At 69.9% G+C, this 14,363-nt stretch overlaps 2 protein-coding genes across 2 annotated transcripts; both read right to left on the reverse strand.

Annotated features, from left to right (window-relative positions):
* Nucleotides 1–103: 103 nt before the first annotated feature.
* On the reverse strand, nucleotides 104–7,602 carry MSL1 (MSL complex subunit 1; the record flags this gene model as incomplete). The annotated part of the gene is made up of 8 exons (XM_030023236.2): nucleotides 104–1,429; nucleotides 1,591–1,663; nucleotides 1,748–1,872; nucleotides 2,177–2,244; nucleotides 2,549–2,613; nucleotides 3,560–3,945; nucleotides 4,326–4,549; nucleotides 7,066–7,602. Coding segments are annotated over 8 exons (1,569 nt in total), but the record flags the coding sequence as incomplete, so codon positions are not given.
* Nucleotides 7,541–8,720, reverse strand: LOC115345041 (basic proline-rich protein-like). Its single transcript, XM_030023237.1, has 2 exons — nucleotides 8,283–8,720; nucleotides 7,541–8,132 (listed from the first exon to the last, which is right to left on the reverse strand). Exons 1-2 carry the CDS (start codon nucleotides 8,717–8,719, stop codon nucleotides 7,706–7,708), a joined length of 864 nt encoding a protein of 287 aa, XP_029879097.1. The 5' UTR covers nucleotide 8,720; the 3' UTR covers nucleotides 7,541–7,705.
* Between the last annotated feature and the right edge of the window lie 5,643 nt (nucleotides 8,721–14,363).

A 14,363-nucleotide genomic window follows, 5' to 3' on the forward strand; every position in this document is an offset into this window, starting at 1 on the left:
CCCCCCCCCCCCCCCCCCCCCCGCGGGCAGGACGGGCAGCGCCCACCGCTAACGTGTTTATAACTTTATTTATTTATTTTTTTAAACACATTTCCTTTCTTTTGGTGTTTTTTTTTTTTTTAGTTTTGTTTTTTTAAAAAAAACTTTTTTTTAAAACAAGTTTCCTTCCGCTAATTAACCTCGGTGCCAGAAAGCAGCTGGGTGCGGTGCAGGGGGAATAAAACTCGGGGGGGGGCACAGGACCCACGCAGGGACGGGATGGGACGGGAGAAAAGACGAGACAAGAAAAGAAACGGAACGTTTTTCCTATTTAATCTCTGCTGAAGGGGAGGCCGGGGAGAGCCTGGCCGGAGTGGGGGACGCAGAGACCCCCCCAACCCCCAACCCATCCGGCAGCACCGCAGGGGTCCGGTCCCCAGCACCCAGGGGTCAGGGCTGGGGGGGGGGTCCAGTGGCACCGGGGGGGGGGGCTCGGTCGGGACAGGGGATGCTGCAGCAGAGCGGACACGGCCCCAGCTCTCGCACCAACCCAACTCCTTACGGCACACCTCGCCAACCTTGAAACATTTAAATTATAAAAAAAAAATTAAAAAAAAAACCAAAATTGTGCGTATAGGATTTCTATTTCACAAAAAAAAAAAAAAAAAAAAGTTTTGTTTTTAAACTCTCCCCTCTGACCCCATTACAGCCGCTCAAGAAGGGGGGGGGGGGGGGGGAAAAAAACAAAGAGGCTTCCCGGCACTTTCCAGCACCCCGCTCCTCGCCACAGCAGGGCACAGGCCGGCAGCGCTGGGACCCCCCGGCAGCACCCGCTGCCGCCTCTCACACCACTTGGACGCAAACCGGTGTTTATCCCATTTTCTAACTAAACGTAACAAGAAGGCAGCGGCGGGCAGAGTCCTGGCAGGACGCGGCCTCCCTGGCTGGCGGACGCGGCACCCCCTGACACCGGGGTCTGGCCCCGGCGCTCTCCGTGCTCCCGCCCGCGGCTCGAAGCCAAATGTCCAAAATAAACCGAACGTCGGCTGCGGGAGGGCAGGGGCAGCGTGCGGAGCTGCGGCAGGCAGCGAGGACGGGCAGGATGGGCAGGCAGGGTCTGGGGTTCGCCCACTGCCCCCGGGACCGGAGCAGCCGGTGGGAAGCCTCGGCCGGTAGCTGACCGGTGCCGCTGGGGATACGGCTGCCAGCACGGGCGGACAAGTCCAGGAAACGTGTTGCAAAACCCAAGAGAACAAAACCGGGGTCACGGAGGAACTAAACCATCCGTCAACGAGAAGGCAGGAGAGGGCAGCGGCCATTGGCACGACCCGGTGATGTACGGAGCTCCCGGCGGCTCCGCTATTTACGGCAGGTCCGATGCGGCGTCTGCTTCTTCTGCATCTCCAGCCGGCAGCGGCTGCGCTCGTCCAGCCAGGGCAGCTCGAAGTTCCTGCGGGCAGAGCCGGCGTCAGCGCGCCGCGAGGCACCGACCCCGACCCAAAACATGCCAGCACCATCCCGGCGGGCAACGCCGAGGATGCCGGCCCGAGCAGCGGTGCCCGGCTCAGCCCAGCTCCGTCCCCTCCCGCCACCGGTGACACCGGTACTCACTGTGGGGTCAGTTTTGGTAGGGGCCGGCCAAAGGCGACGACAGGCAGGTATGGGGTGATGAGCAAGCTTTCCACTGCGGGAGAGACACCGGAGTGTTACACAGCCCCTGCCTGCCCCCCAACACCCCTGCCTGCCCCCCAATGCCAAAGACACTCACCGTCATCTGGCTCAGGGAAAAATGAGGTAACTTCAGGCTCTGACTCCTGAATTCCTTTCCTTTTGTACATTCGGAGCTGCAGCCGCTGTAGAATTCTCTGTTCCCTGATCCGCTGAATGTCCCACCTGGAAAACGTGATGCCCCCGGGTGGGGGGGGGGCAGTGAGAAACTGCAGGCAGGGAGCAGGCAGGCGACTCGACCCTCCCGGGGAGCTCAGGGGGCTTTGCCGGGGCCACTGCACTGGCAGCAATGCGGGAGCATCCCTTCTCCGGCAGCGTTTCTGGTTCCCATTCCGGCTGCGCTGCGGGCGGCCGGGTCCCGTGTCCCCCCGCTCCTGGTGACACCCCAGGACCCATCCCTGCAGGAGCAGATGCAGACCACCCGCTCTGCCGGGAGCCCCCAGACCCCCATCACCCTCTTTGCTCCCACCTTTTCCTTCGTTTCTCATCCAGCTCCAGCTTCGCATGCCGTTTGGAAAAGACGCTGTCGTCCAGATTCTGCAAGGACAGACGGGGATGAGCGCGTCCGCCTGGCGCTGGCAGCCCCGGCACAGCCCCGAGCCGACAGCCAGAGCCGCCACGGCACAGAGGGGTTGGCCCTTCACCCCCACCCCAACCCTCCAACTGCAGCCGGGGTTTGCCGTGCCGTTTGTGCCGGACGAGGGGACAAGATGCCACCAGACCCGCAGCGGCAGCAAATGCTACAAGCCACTCTCCTGGAGCGGTGAAACAGCCGGGAAGGAGCCTGCGGCAACGCCGGCTCTGACAGCAGCCGCTGCACCCGCCGGGGCGGCGTACGTACCTCCAGGATGTCCGAGGGGTTGGGGTCTCTCAGGGGCTCCACGACATGGTCCCTCCAAGACGGAACTGCAGGACGAGAGGCCAGGCTGTTAGCCCCATGCTGGGACCCCCACGGCCCCACACTCCAGCCCCATCCCCACCGCCTCGCTGCTCTTTTCCAGCCCATCCCTCCCTTGGAGGGTGCCGCTCAGCCTCCCCCAAACCCCCGTCCTGAGCCAGGCTGGGCGATGCCACCGGCTGAGGGCAGCGGGAGCTTGCCAGGGGGGGGGGGGGCCCACGGGGAGGCAGAGCTCATCGCCATCCCCCCAGCCAAGCACGCAAGCAAACCTGAGCCGCTCCGAGAGGAGACACACCGAGCTCCCCCCGCGCCAGAGCGCTCGGCCATCCAGCGCAGCCTCCGCCGGCAGCATCGGCGACTGGCACAGCCCAGTGCTCCTCACCGCCGGTGCTCACCATGCTGCAGGACCCGAGGAGACCGGCTGGGAAGGGGCAGCCGGCAGGACAGGCACCGGATTCGGGGGCAGCAGGCGACCCCGTGGAGGAACCCCGTGCTGTGCCACGGTGGCACAAGCCAGAGAGACGTTTCCCAACCGCAAACGGGAAGTTGCTTCACCCCTCGCTCAAACGGGCACACGGGCTGCTTGGCAAACCGGGCGGCTAAAGCGGAGCGGGGCCGGCAGCCCTGCCCAGCGCGCTGCCCTTGGCTCGGCCATGCAGGCAGTGGCAGCCCGGCACACGCCGGAGCAGGGTAAGCCGGAGACGTGGTTCAGGAGAGCCCATCGCCGGCACCAGAGCTGCTACCTGCTGCCGCGGGAGGAGCCAGCGGCACGGCATGACCGGCTGCACCTCTCCCACCGCGATCGGGATTCTGCCCTTTGCTGGCTTCAGGGTGAGGGTGCCGAGCCCCATTCCCCAGCCGCCCCGAGGCGGGTGAGCCCCTCTCTGGCCGGCGGCTTTGCCCCAACACCCGGCACGGTGGTGCCAGCGCCGCGGCGGGCTCTCCATCGCTTACTTGCTACAGTCTCCTCCTTCTTTGGGGAGGGCTCCCGCAACGGCAGCGGCGACGGGGGCGGCTGGTGCCAACGGCACAAGTACATTTCCGTGGTTGAGAGATAGGGCAGGTCGTCTGTCTCGCTGCTGAAGAAGCCCTTCTCCTTGGGGTGGGCGCCGGGGCCCTTCAGTGGGACCGAGGCTCGGAGCGGGGTCTCCAGGAGCGACCTGGGTTTTTCTGGAGTCTCTTGGCTCCGCAGTTCTCGTTTACAAACAGTTTCGGACAAGGAGCCGCTCGATTCTTCCTTCCCCGGGGAGTGCTTTGGAGTTTTACTCTTCACTTTCGAGAACTCGGACACCAGTTTTTTAACGGGCGTCTTCCTCTCTGCGCTCCCAAACGTCGGCTTCCTGCGGGAGGAAGAGGAGCTGAGCCGGGCGCATGGATCCTCACCAAGCACAGGGGCTGCCGTGGGAGACTACCGGCACGCTCACACCAGGGCCGGCCGGAGGCAAGTTTCTGAAGGCGAGAGGGGCTTCCCTGGCATTTCGGGACTCCCCCTCCTCCTCGCCCAGACTTTCACGAGGTTCCCCCTGGCCAGCGCCAGTGCTCGATGGGATGCGCTCCCAGTGCCAGGCAGCCTCTCCGAGCGGCTCGAGGGTCGCTGGGCTGGGCTGGCACCTCAGTGCCCTGGGTAGTGCCAGCCCCACAGATGGGGGGCCAAGCCATGGGGAAGGTCCCCCCACCTTCCCCCCGAGGCCCCACGCAAGCAGAGCCAGGCACCCTCTACCTTTTATGCCCCTTCCCGTTCCTGCCGTAGGGGAAGTGCTTGGGCTGCAGGGTCGGGGGGGGCTCCAGCAGATCCTGGGGACACTCCAGCGGCAGCTTCTCGCACGCCTCCGCCTCCGGCTTCTCCTCCACCTCGAAGCCCTGGAAGATGCGGTGCTTCTCCCGCTCGCTGTCCTTCTTCACCAGCTGCACCCGCCTTTCCATGCGCTCGATCCGCGCAAGGAGCTGCAACGCAGGGCGAGGGCTCACCTCGCGGGTGCGCTCCCCGGGGGTGAACCCCGCGTGCGCCCCTGCTCCCCGGGCAGCTGCCTGCACGGTGCCCTGCCTGCACATCCCTTCGACGGCAGGGAAACACTCCGGGGAAGAGCTGACCCGCAGCACCCACACCTGAGCCATCAGCCGCTCGCAGAAGCGGTCTGGCACAGGCGTCGCACGCGGTGCAGGACCGGCAGAGGACCCCGTGCCACACCGCCGCGGTGCCCTGCCTGCTTTCTGCCCGTGGCAAACTGTGCCCGTCCTGGCATTTACCTGGCAACTTCTTGGCAATGCTCGCGGTGCAGGAGCACGTTTGCGAGGAGACCCTAAACGGTGCCTGAGCCATACCCACTTGGGCTCAGCCGGCACCGCGGGCTTCCCGGCACACCGGGAGTGCCGTGGCTCAACGCCTGCCCTCCCAGAGGGGACGAGAGGCCAAGGGCAGCGTCTGCAACGAGCACCGGGTGCTGCGGGCATCGCACCCCCGGACAGTTCAACTGCAGTGCTGGCAGGCCGGGGCTAAGATGTCCAAACGGCACAAAATGGCCACTCGCACTCTGGCTGCTTCTCCCCCTCCGGCGCTGCCCATCCCCGTGGCAGGAGGGCTGCGGCCAGCTGCAAACCCTGCACGTTTCGAGGAGCAATTTGGGGGTCTCGACCACTGCTGCATCCTTCCCGAGTGCCGAGGCAGCGCCGCCGGCCCTGGGGAGGGAGAGGGCGGTTCATAATTAGATGCGGGCTTCATTTGAGAGCGAGCACCCGACTCGGTGACACCTGCCCTCGGTCACCCATCCCCGACCCTCGCCCGTCCCCACCAGCCAGGAGCTGCGGCCATTTAGAGGGGTCGACTTGGCAAAGCACAGCAGGGGGGGGTCCCGAGAACCAATCCCCCCCCCCCGGAAAGTAGCTGCAGGGGGGGGCACAGCCTCAAGGAGAGGAGCTGTGAGCAGCTCCCGGGGTTCGCCTGCCCCGTCTCCCCGGCAGTTTAACCCCCGTGGGAGGATGCGCCACGGTGAAGCCCCGTCGCAGCCTCGCCGCAGCGTCTCCTCCATGTTGGAGGACTCGGCACACACCGCGGGGACGCGGCATCGCCGTGCGGCCGCGCCGGCTGCACCACGTGGGACGGCCCTTCCCTCCGCAACCGGGGCCACTGCAACCGCCACCACTGCAGTCAGGGCGGGCGAGCCAGCGCGGTCTTCGGGCACCCGGCACCCACCGCCCCGCCGGGGACGGCTGGAGCGGGCACGGCCTGGCGAGCGGGCGATGCGGGTGCGAGCGCACGGCGAGGCGCAGCCGCGTGCGGGGGGCAATGCGGGCAGGGGTCCCCTGGAGGGCAACGCACGGCATCCATAGGGCTACGCAGGCAGGGCACCCATAGGTGACAATGCACGGTGCCTATAGGGCAATGCAGGCAGGGCAGGCACGGGGGGGGGGCAAAGCTCAGCCGAGGTGTGCAGTGGGGTGCACACAGCATAGGCGATGCCCAGCAGGACCCCCCCCCCCCGAGTGCGTGGGGCAAGGCAGGCAGCCTCGCAGGGCTGTGGGGGGGGGCCCCCCAATCCCTGGGGGGGGGGGGGCAGCCCCCCCTCGGTGGGGCAGGGCAGGGCTGCGGCCGGTCCTGCCTCTGCGGGGTGATTACCCGCGGGCCCACGCGTGACCGTGCTCCGCCGTACCACCCCCCCCACCCCCCCCCCCGCGACGAGGGTGACGCGGCCCCTTTAAGTTCACCCCCGCGCGGCGGGGCGGGAAGGCACCGCGGGCCCTTTAAGGCCCCCCCGCGGGCCCGCTGCCATGGCGACGGGCGGCGGCCCGTTAACCCCCGCCGGCCCGCCCCGCCCCGGCCCTTTGTGCCCCCGCCGGTCACCCCGCCCCCCGCCGGCCTTTGTCTGGGGGGGGGGGCACCGACCCCCGGGGGGGGGCCATCAGTAGCTGGGGGGCATCAAGCCCCTGGAGGAGTATTAACCTCCGGGGTGTGCCTGGGGGGGGGGGGCATAGTCCCTGTGGGGGGGGTATTAACCCCCGGCGGGGGCATTATTGCCCCTGGGGGGGCACTAACCCCCGGGGGGGGGGATTAACCCCCGGGTATCTTGGGGAGGGGGACTGACGCCCCCCCCCCCCAGTGGGGTATTACTCCCCAAGGGGGGGGACACACACACATTAACCCCCTGGGTGCTGGGGGGGGGCGTTAACCCCTGGGGTGCCACGGGGGGAGGGCGTTGACCCCCAAGGGGGGGCATTAACCCCTTGGGTGCCACGGGGGGAGGGGCGTTAACCCCCAAGGGGGGGGGCATTAACCCCTGGGGTGCCACGGGGGGGGGGGGGGCACTTACCTGTTGGTGGGAGGAAACCCCGAGGGACCCTGGGGTGCTGGGGTGGGGGCATTAACCCTGGGTGGGTAACCCCGCGGGTGGAGGGGGTTAACCCCTGCTGTGCCGCGTTCCCCGCCCCCCCCCTCTGCCCCCCCCCCCCCCCCCCCCCCGCCGTACCGTGTCCCGCTCGGCCTTGAGCTCCTCGATCTGCCGCTCCTTGGCCTGCAGCTGCTGCTGCTGCTGCTCGATGAGGTCCAGCTGGAGCAGCAGGATCTGCCGCAGGCAGGCCGCCTGCCCCGGCGAGCCCCCGCCGGCCCCCATCCCGCCGCGCCGCGAACCGCTCTTCCACTTGCCCTCGGCGGGCAGCGGCGGCGGCAACGGAGGAGGAGGAGGAGGAGGAGGGCCCGGCTCGGCCGGCCCCGCTCCCGGTCCCGCTCCCGGCCCCGCCGAGCCTTCCCCGGCGCCGCGCCCGGGCAGCACCGCCTGGTAGCGCGGCCGGGCGCCGGCATCCCCCGCGCCGGCCTGCTTGCCGCCGGCCAGCGGCACCAGCCCGGCCCAGCGCTGCTGCTGCTGCTCCGCCGCCGCCGCCACCCCGCCGCCGCGGCCCTTGTGTGCCCCCAGCGGCGGCGGCGGCGGCTCCCGGGGCCGGCGGAGCGGCGGGCGGTGCGGTGCGGAGCCCTCCTCCTCCTCCTCCTCCTCCTCCTCCTGCTGCTGCTGCTGCTGCTCCTGCCCCCCCCCGCGGCGGCGGCGGCGGCGGCTCGGCCGCCCGGAAGGCGGTAGACCTCATGGCCGGGGCCCACCGTTCCGTACCGCCCCGTTATCGTTCGACGACGCGGCGTAGCGGCGGCAGCGGCCGCCGCCACCACCACCACCACCGGCTGCGCGGCCCGGGGGGCGGCGGGGCCCCGCCGCCATCAGCGTAGCGCATCCCCCGCCCCGGGCGGCGGGGGCCGCGGGACACGGGCAGGGGCTGCCCCGCCGCCCCCTCCCCTGTGCGGGGCAGGGGAGGGGCCGAGCCGGGCCCCACGCGGGACCGCTCCACGCAGGGGGGGGGGGGGGGGGAGGCGCGGGCCGGTACCGGGGGCGGGTCGAGGCCGGGGCCGAGCGGCGGCCCCCGGTTACCTTTAAACCGGGCTCGGTGCGCATGCGCCGGCGGTGGCTCCGGCCGGGGCGGGGAGGAGGCGGGAGGGGGGGGGTGCCGGGACCCCGGGGGTGAGGAACGGGGCAGGTCTGCGCGGGGAAGGAGCGGGAGCACACACACCCCCCCCCCCCACGGGGGACAGTTCCCACCCGCTCCCCCTGCGCACCCGCTCTCCCGGGCCGTGGGGTGGTGTCCACGCGGGGACTCGCTGGTCCCGCGTGGGGCGCTGCCCGGTGGAGACGGGGACGGGACGGGGTCCCGGGCCGGCAGTACCGGGGCCCGGCCGCCCGGTGGCTCCCGAGCGCGGCGGCTCCGCCCGGAGAGCGCCGGGGTCCCGTGCCCGCCCCCCCCCCCCCCCCCCCTCCAGGCCCCGTCCCGCCGCCCACCGGGGCTCTGTCGGGTCTCGGCACGGCCCCACGGCGAGGGGAGCCGGCGGGGCGCGGGGAGCCCCTGTCCCGGGGGAGAGAAAAAGGGGGGGGCCACGGCCACGGTCCCCCCACGCGGGGGGGGTGGGGGGAACCGAGGAGGGGGGAGGTCCTGTTCTGCGGGGACGGGTTTGTCCTGCGTGAGTCGGGCTCTGCCAGTGCCCCCGCGGGTCTGCAGCCCCCCCGCGGTGTTCACACCCCCCCCCCAACACCCACACAGAGCCCTGCAGAGCCTGCGGTTCCCGGTGTACATGTGCAAGTGCATGCACACCCCCACACACACCCCCCCCCCCCCGCAGAGACTGCAGCCCCAGCACACGCACACACATGCACACGTACACGCACACACACGCATGCCCCCCCCCCCCCCCAGCAGTGAGGGACCGCAGCCCCCACTGCAGGCACACGCGCACCCTGCAGGCACTGCAGCCCCACTGCACGCACACGCACCCCCCCCATACTGCAGCCCCAGTGCACACACGTAGGCGCGCGCACGCACACACACACACACACACACACAGAGCATTCCCCCCCCCGCGATGAACAAACACCCCCCCCACAGCACACAGGGCCATGACATTGGGGACACGCAGGGCACGTGCCGGTGACACGCAGGGGACACGTGGGGGACATGGCTCTCCACAGAGCTGCATTCACGGGGGGGGACACACACGGACACACACACACAGTGGGGTCCCCCCCCCACCAAACACTGCTGCACAGCAGCCCCCCGCGAGTCGCGGGGTCCCCCTCCGCCGCGGCGGCCGGGCCACGGTGGCAATGCCACCACCCCACGGCGCGGTGCAGGGGAAGCCCCTCGGCTCTCGCCGCCGCCACGGTGCCGCGCGTGTCGCGCCAAACCCTACGGACAGCCGTGCCTTCCCGCCGCGCGCGCGCGCACGGGAGAGCGTGGCCGTCCTCGTACGCGCGCCCGACCGGCCACGCTCGCCCACGCGCGGCCGCGCCGGCCTGGACCGAGGGGTTCCCGGCACCCGGTCCCCGCTGCGGCAGGCCCACGTGCCGGCCGGGCGCCCGCCCGCACATGGCTCTGCAGCAGGGCCGCCGCGCAGGGAGGGCTGCTGGGGCTAAAAATGGAGCAGGGCTCACATGCCAGCGCCACGTGACGCCGCAACCAGCTCGCTGGGATGGAGAGGGCTCCCTGCACCCGAGGAGGAGGAGGAAGAAGAAGAAGAAGAGGAGGAGGAGGAGGAGGAGGAGGGGAGCGCCCGCTCACATGGGCTGGCACAGACGCCAACCGGCCCGGTGCCCCGAAGCCCGCGGCCGCCGTGTCCCCCGTGGGGTCGGGGGCTGCTGGGGGCTGCCCCACATTCCCGCCGAGCCGTGTTTTGGGAAGGCCGAATAGGGGGCCACGGAGGCGTGGGAAAGGAGCGCGGGTTCCCCATCGTTCGTGCCCAGGGTGGGGGGGGGTCCGTGAGGCCGAAGGAGCCCCTGTGGCCCCCGGCGCTGCCCGTGCCCCCCCCCCGCCCTCGGCGGCTCGGGGATCCGGGGCCGTGGTGCTGCAACGAGAACACAAACATCAGCGCATGAGATTTATGGGGCCGCGGCTGGGAGGGGTGCGGGCGAGGGGGGGTCCAGCGCTGCCACAGCCCCACCCTGCAGGCAGGGGCCATGGGGGTGCCCCCCACCCACCCCAGCTGCTCCCCATGTGGGGGTGTCCCGGGCCACCCCATATGGTGAACACACTGAGGTGCCCCCCTCCCCCGGGGCCCCTGCCGCCCCTTCTGCACCCCCATATCCCAGCGTCCTCCTGATCTCTGTGTCCCTGCACCCTCCCGGGGTCCCTGCACCCCCAGATACTGCACCCCCCCCGGGCACCTTGCGCCATCCCTGGATCCCCGGGTCCATGCACCCACCCGGCTGCACCCCTAAATCCTGCACCTCCATGGATCTGTGCACCCCTGCACCCCCAGATCCTGCCCCAGGGTCCCTGCACCCCCAGATCCGGCTCCTCCCTGCCCCCATGCATCCTGCATCCCCAGACCCTGCACCTCCCGGGGTCTCTGCCCCCCAACCCAGGTCTGCCTCATTCCCCGGTGCCGGGGTGCTGTTGGGGTGCCCCTGCCTGCCGTGGGGTGCCCCCGCCTTCCCTCCCCGGGCCAGGCCTGCCTTGTTTACCTGATTTTTTTTCCCTTTCCGCGGGGAGGGGAAAGGCGAGTCCTGGCAGCGCAGAGCTGTCAGCCCCAGCCAAGAGCCGTGGGGACGAGCCAGGGCTGCGCTCTGCTTTTCAGCCACGGATCTGCTGCTGCACGGCAGGAAAACACCCCAAAACCCCGAGCACCCAGCCCTGCCTGGCACCCCGCAGCGGCACGAGGGCTCCTGCCCTCCCACCCACTGCTGTCAGTGGGACCCTGTGGGGATGAAAGGGGGGCTCGAGGGTGTGGGACCCCGCAAGCGGGGTGAGACCCCAGCAACTCTGGTTGTCCCCCCTGCAGCATCACACCTGTGGCTGGGGAAACTGAGGCACAGGATGGCACAGGATGGCATCCTGAACCCCACAGGGATCCTGCAGCCCCACAGTGGGTTTGGAGGGCGTCCAAGTGCGGGTGGGTGCCGAGGCTGCAGTGCTGGGGGGGGGTCTGCACCCTGCCAGACCCCCAGTGCCCAGCTTGGGGGGGGGGGGGGGGCGACAGGCAGGAAGAAACCCCCGTCCCTGGCAGAGACACCCCCCCCCTTTCCTGGAAAAGGTACAACAAGGTAAACAACCCAGCCAGCCTGGAGTAAAAATAAATCCCTCTGCACGCAGGCGTTCACCGGCAAGCGGAGCGCACAGTCACGTGGCACAGCCGCACGGCACCGCCGGCAACCCGGGCACCGGGGCACGCGGCCGCCGGCCCTCGCGCCCACTCCTTGGCACTGGGAGACGATTCTTCAGCTGCCTCCTTGTCCCTGGGGAGCAGCGGGGTGCTCGCTGCAGGGGAGGGGGCCGGAGCCAGACCCTCTGGGTGGACGTGGCAGTGGGAGGCCGGGGATGGTGGAGGGGGTGCAGCTGGGGGGGGGCATGGCACAGGAGGGGGCACGGGCGCACGTGTCCCCCCGCTGCTGCCAAGCAGGGCTCCCCTGGTGCCTGAGCACGGTGGCATGTGACAATCAGAGAGGGGGGGTTGAGGTGCCCCGTCTGTGCCACGGACTGGTTGGCAAGGGCACTGCCATGTTGGGGTGCATGGGGACCCGCGGGGAGCCCCCCCAGGGCACAGCTCCGGCCTCTGGGAGGGTCCCCGGGACAGCTCGGCCGCGGGACTGCTGAGGGTCCGGCGCAGGGCACAGCAGGCACGTGCCCAGCTGTAGCACCCCGCCATCCCGGTGGCTTTGGTGGCCCCGTCGCCCCAGCCCTGCTGCCCATGGATCGTCCCCGGCCGCCATCCCCGTCCCGCTGCCGGGATGTCCCGGCTGCACCCAGCCTGGGGGCCCTGCTCACAGCACCCTCACACCGACCTGCTGTGCCGGGGGTCCCAGCCCCACAGCGGGACCCCACGGTGGGACCCCACAGCGGGACCCCACAGCAGGACCCCATGGTGGGACCCCATGGGATTTATCTCGTCCCTCCCAGCCCCTCAACCATCCCGGGGACCCCCGGGGGAGCTGAGCAGCCAGGTCCGGCCAAGGATCCCTGTACAGGGCCGGCTCCGTGCCGTGTGCCGCAGCGCCGTGCGCAGGGTTGTTTTCTGAACCGAGATGAGCGGCTGAGTCACGGCTAATTGCCGTGGCCCAGGAACGTGCCGGGAGGGGAACGAGGCGCCGCACGGGGCCGGTGGCACCTGCACGCTCGGGGCAACCAGGGCATGGCCGAGCATGGCTGTGCCGCTGGGAGCAGGGATGGGGCAGCAAGGGCCCCCCGGCCCTGGGGCCAGCATCTCCCCCGGTCTGCTGGCTCCCATGCCAGCCTGGCGCCACACATCCTTCTGGAAGCTGCCAGGGTTTCTCCCTGCCGGAGGTGCCGGCTGCAGCATGGCTACAGCACCGTGCAACCACTCGGTGACTCAGGGCGAGGACAATTCCTGCAGGGTGACGGGGTGTCCCCACCGCCCCAGTGCCGCAGGGTGCTCCGCAAACTGGGAGCAGCCCCAGTACCCAGCAGGGGTCCCTGGGGGCCCCCGGCCAAGGAGCAGCCCCACACACCCACCGGCGCTGGCACCAGGGGTTCCTTGGGGCACAGAGCTCCGGTGTCCCCCCGGGTGCCCCACAGGCTCCCGGCACAGGCAGGGCGCCCGAGGCCTCCCCTCCCGTGGGATTAGCTCTGAGGATTTCCCGGCGCTGGCACATCCGTGCTCTGCACCTTCTCCTGGCTGGGGGCCAGGGCAGCAGCCGGCACGTGGCACCCAGGAGAGTGCTGGCACCCCTGAAACCCTCCCTGCCCAGGGCCATGAGCATCCACAGAGACCCCAGTGCCGCTGGGCTGGGCTGGCCCCAGCACCACGACCCAAATCTGCTCGGTGGCTCCATCCTGGCACCACGGCACCGGGTACAGCACCTCGCTGCAGCCCCTGCGGCAGCTGGGAGCGGGGCCAAGCTGGGCTGCGGCTGCCAGGCACGTGCCACACCGGGCATCCGCCGTGGGCAGCGAATCGCCCCGGTGGCACTGGGGACAGGCAGGGGCTGGACGGGGGGGGGCATGGATGGGGGGGGGCGCAGTGGGGAGCTGGCCTTGGCCAGTTGGGCAGGGGGCCGGCTGTGCCGCGCTGTGGTGTGTGCTGGGGCTGTGCCAGGGGCTGTGCCGCTGCTGTGCCGTGCACAGGCATCCCTGGTGCGGGGGGTCCTGCGGTGCTGGTGTCACACTGCACCTGGGTGTCCCCCAGTGCAGGGGACGGTGCCATGTGAGGTGACAGGGACACCTGTGTGTTCCCAGTGCAGGGACCGTGCTGTGCTGGGTAACATAGGTGCCCAGGTGTCCCCAGGGCACAGTGCCAGTGCTGCGCCTGGGTCTCCCTGGTGCAGGGGACGGTGCCATGCAAGGTGACAGGGGGGACAGTGCTGTGCCTGGGTGTCCCCAGAGCAGGGGACAGTGCCATGCAAGGTGACAGTGGTTCCAAGTGCTGCACCCAGGTGTCCCCAGCGCAGGGGACAGTGCCGTGCTTGGGTGTTCTCTGTGCGGGGACCATGCTGTGTAGGCTGACAGGTGTCCCCCAGTGTCCCCAGGGCAGGGGACAGTGCTGTGCAGGGTGCCAGTGCTGTGCCTGGGTCTCTCCGGTGCAGGAGACAGTGCCACGCTCAGGTGTCCCCAGTGCAGGGGACAGTGCTGTACAAAGTGATGGGGGTGCCAAGTGCTGCACCCAGGTGTCCCCAGCGCAGGGGACAGTGCCATGCAGGGTGACAGGGGTGCCAAGTGCTGCACCCAGTTGTCCCCAGCGCAGGGGACTGTGCCGTGCAAGGTGACAGGGGTGCCAAGCGCTGCACCCAGTTGTCCCCAGTGCAGGGCATGGTGCCGTGCAAGGTGACAGGGGTGCCAAGTGCTGCACCCAGTTGTCCCCAGTGCAGGGCATGGTGCCGTGCAAGGTGACAGGGGTGCCAAGTGCTGCACCCGGTTGTCCCCAGCGCAGGGGACTGTGCCGTGCAAGGTGACAGGGGTGCCAAGTGCTGCACCTGGTTGTCCCCAGCACAGGGGACTGTGCCGTGCAAGGTGACAGGGGTGCCAAGCGCTGCACCCAGTTGTCCCCAGTGCAGGGCATGGTGCCGTGCAAGGTGACAGGGGTGCCAAGTGCTGCACCCGGTTGTCCCCAGCACAGGGGACTGTGCCGTGCAAGGTGACAGGGGTGCCAAGCGCTGCACCCGGTTGTCCCCAGCGCAGGGGACTGTGCCGTGCTTGGGCATTCCCCGTGCAGGCACCATGCAGTGCAGGGTGACGGGTGTCCCCCCGCGTCCCCAGCGCCGGTGCCGGCGCCGTGCAGGGCGAC

The sequence above is a fragment of the Aquila chrysaetos genome, chromosome 8, assembly GCF_900496995.4.
Source record: "Aquila chrysaetos chrysaetos chromosome 8, bAquChr1.4, whole genome shotgun sequence".
In the NCBI taxonomy this organism is placed as follows: Eukaryota; Metazoa; Chordata; class Aves; order Accipitriformes; family Accipitridae; genus Aquila; species Aquila chrysaetos.

What these genes read in the sequence shown, in the direction of transcription:
- LOC115345041 (XM_030023237.1), bottom strand. Translation starts at nt 8,719, where the DNA reads ATGCACTTGCACATGTACACCGGGAACCGCAGGCTCTGCAGGGCTCTG. An exon ending in GTACTGCCGGCCCGGGACCC is followed by an intron (nt 8,133 to 8,282) that starts CGTCCCGTCCCC and finishes TGTGCTCCCGCT; the next exon opens with CCTTCCCCGCGCAGACCTGC.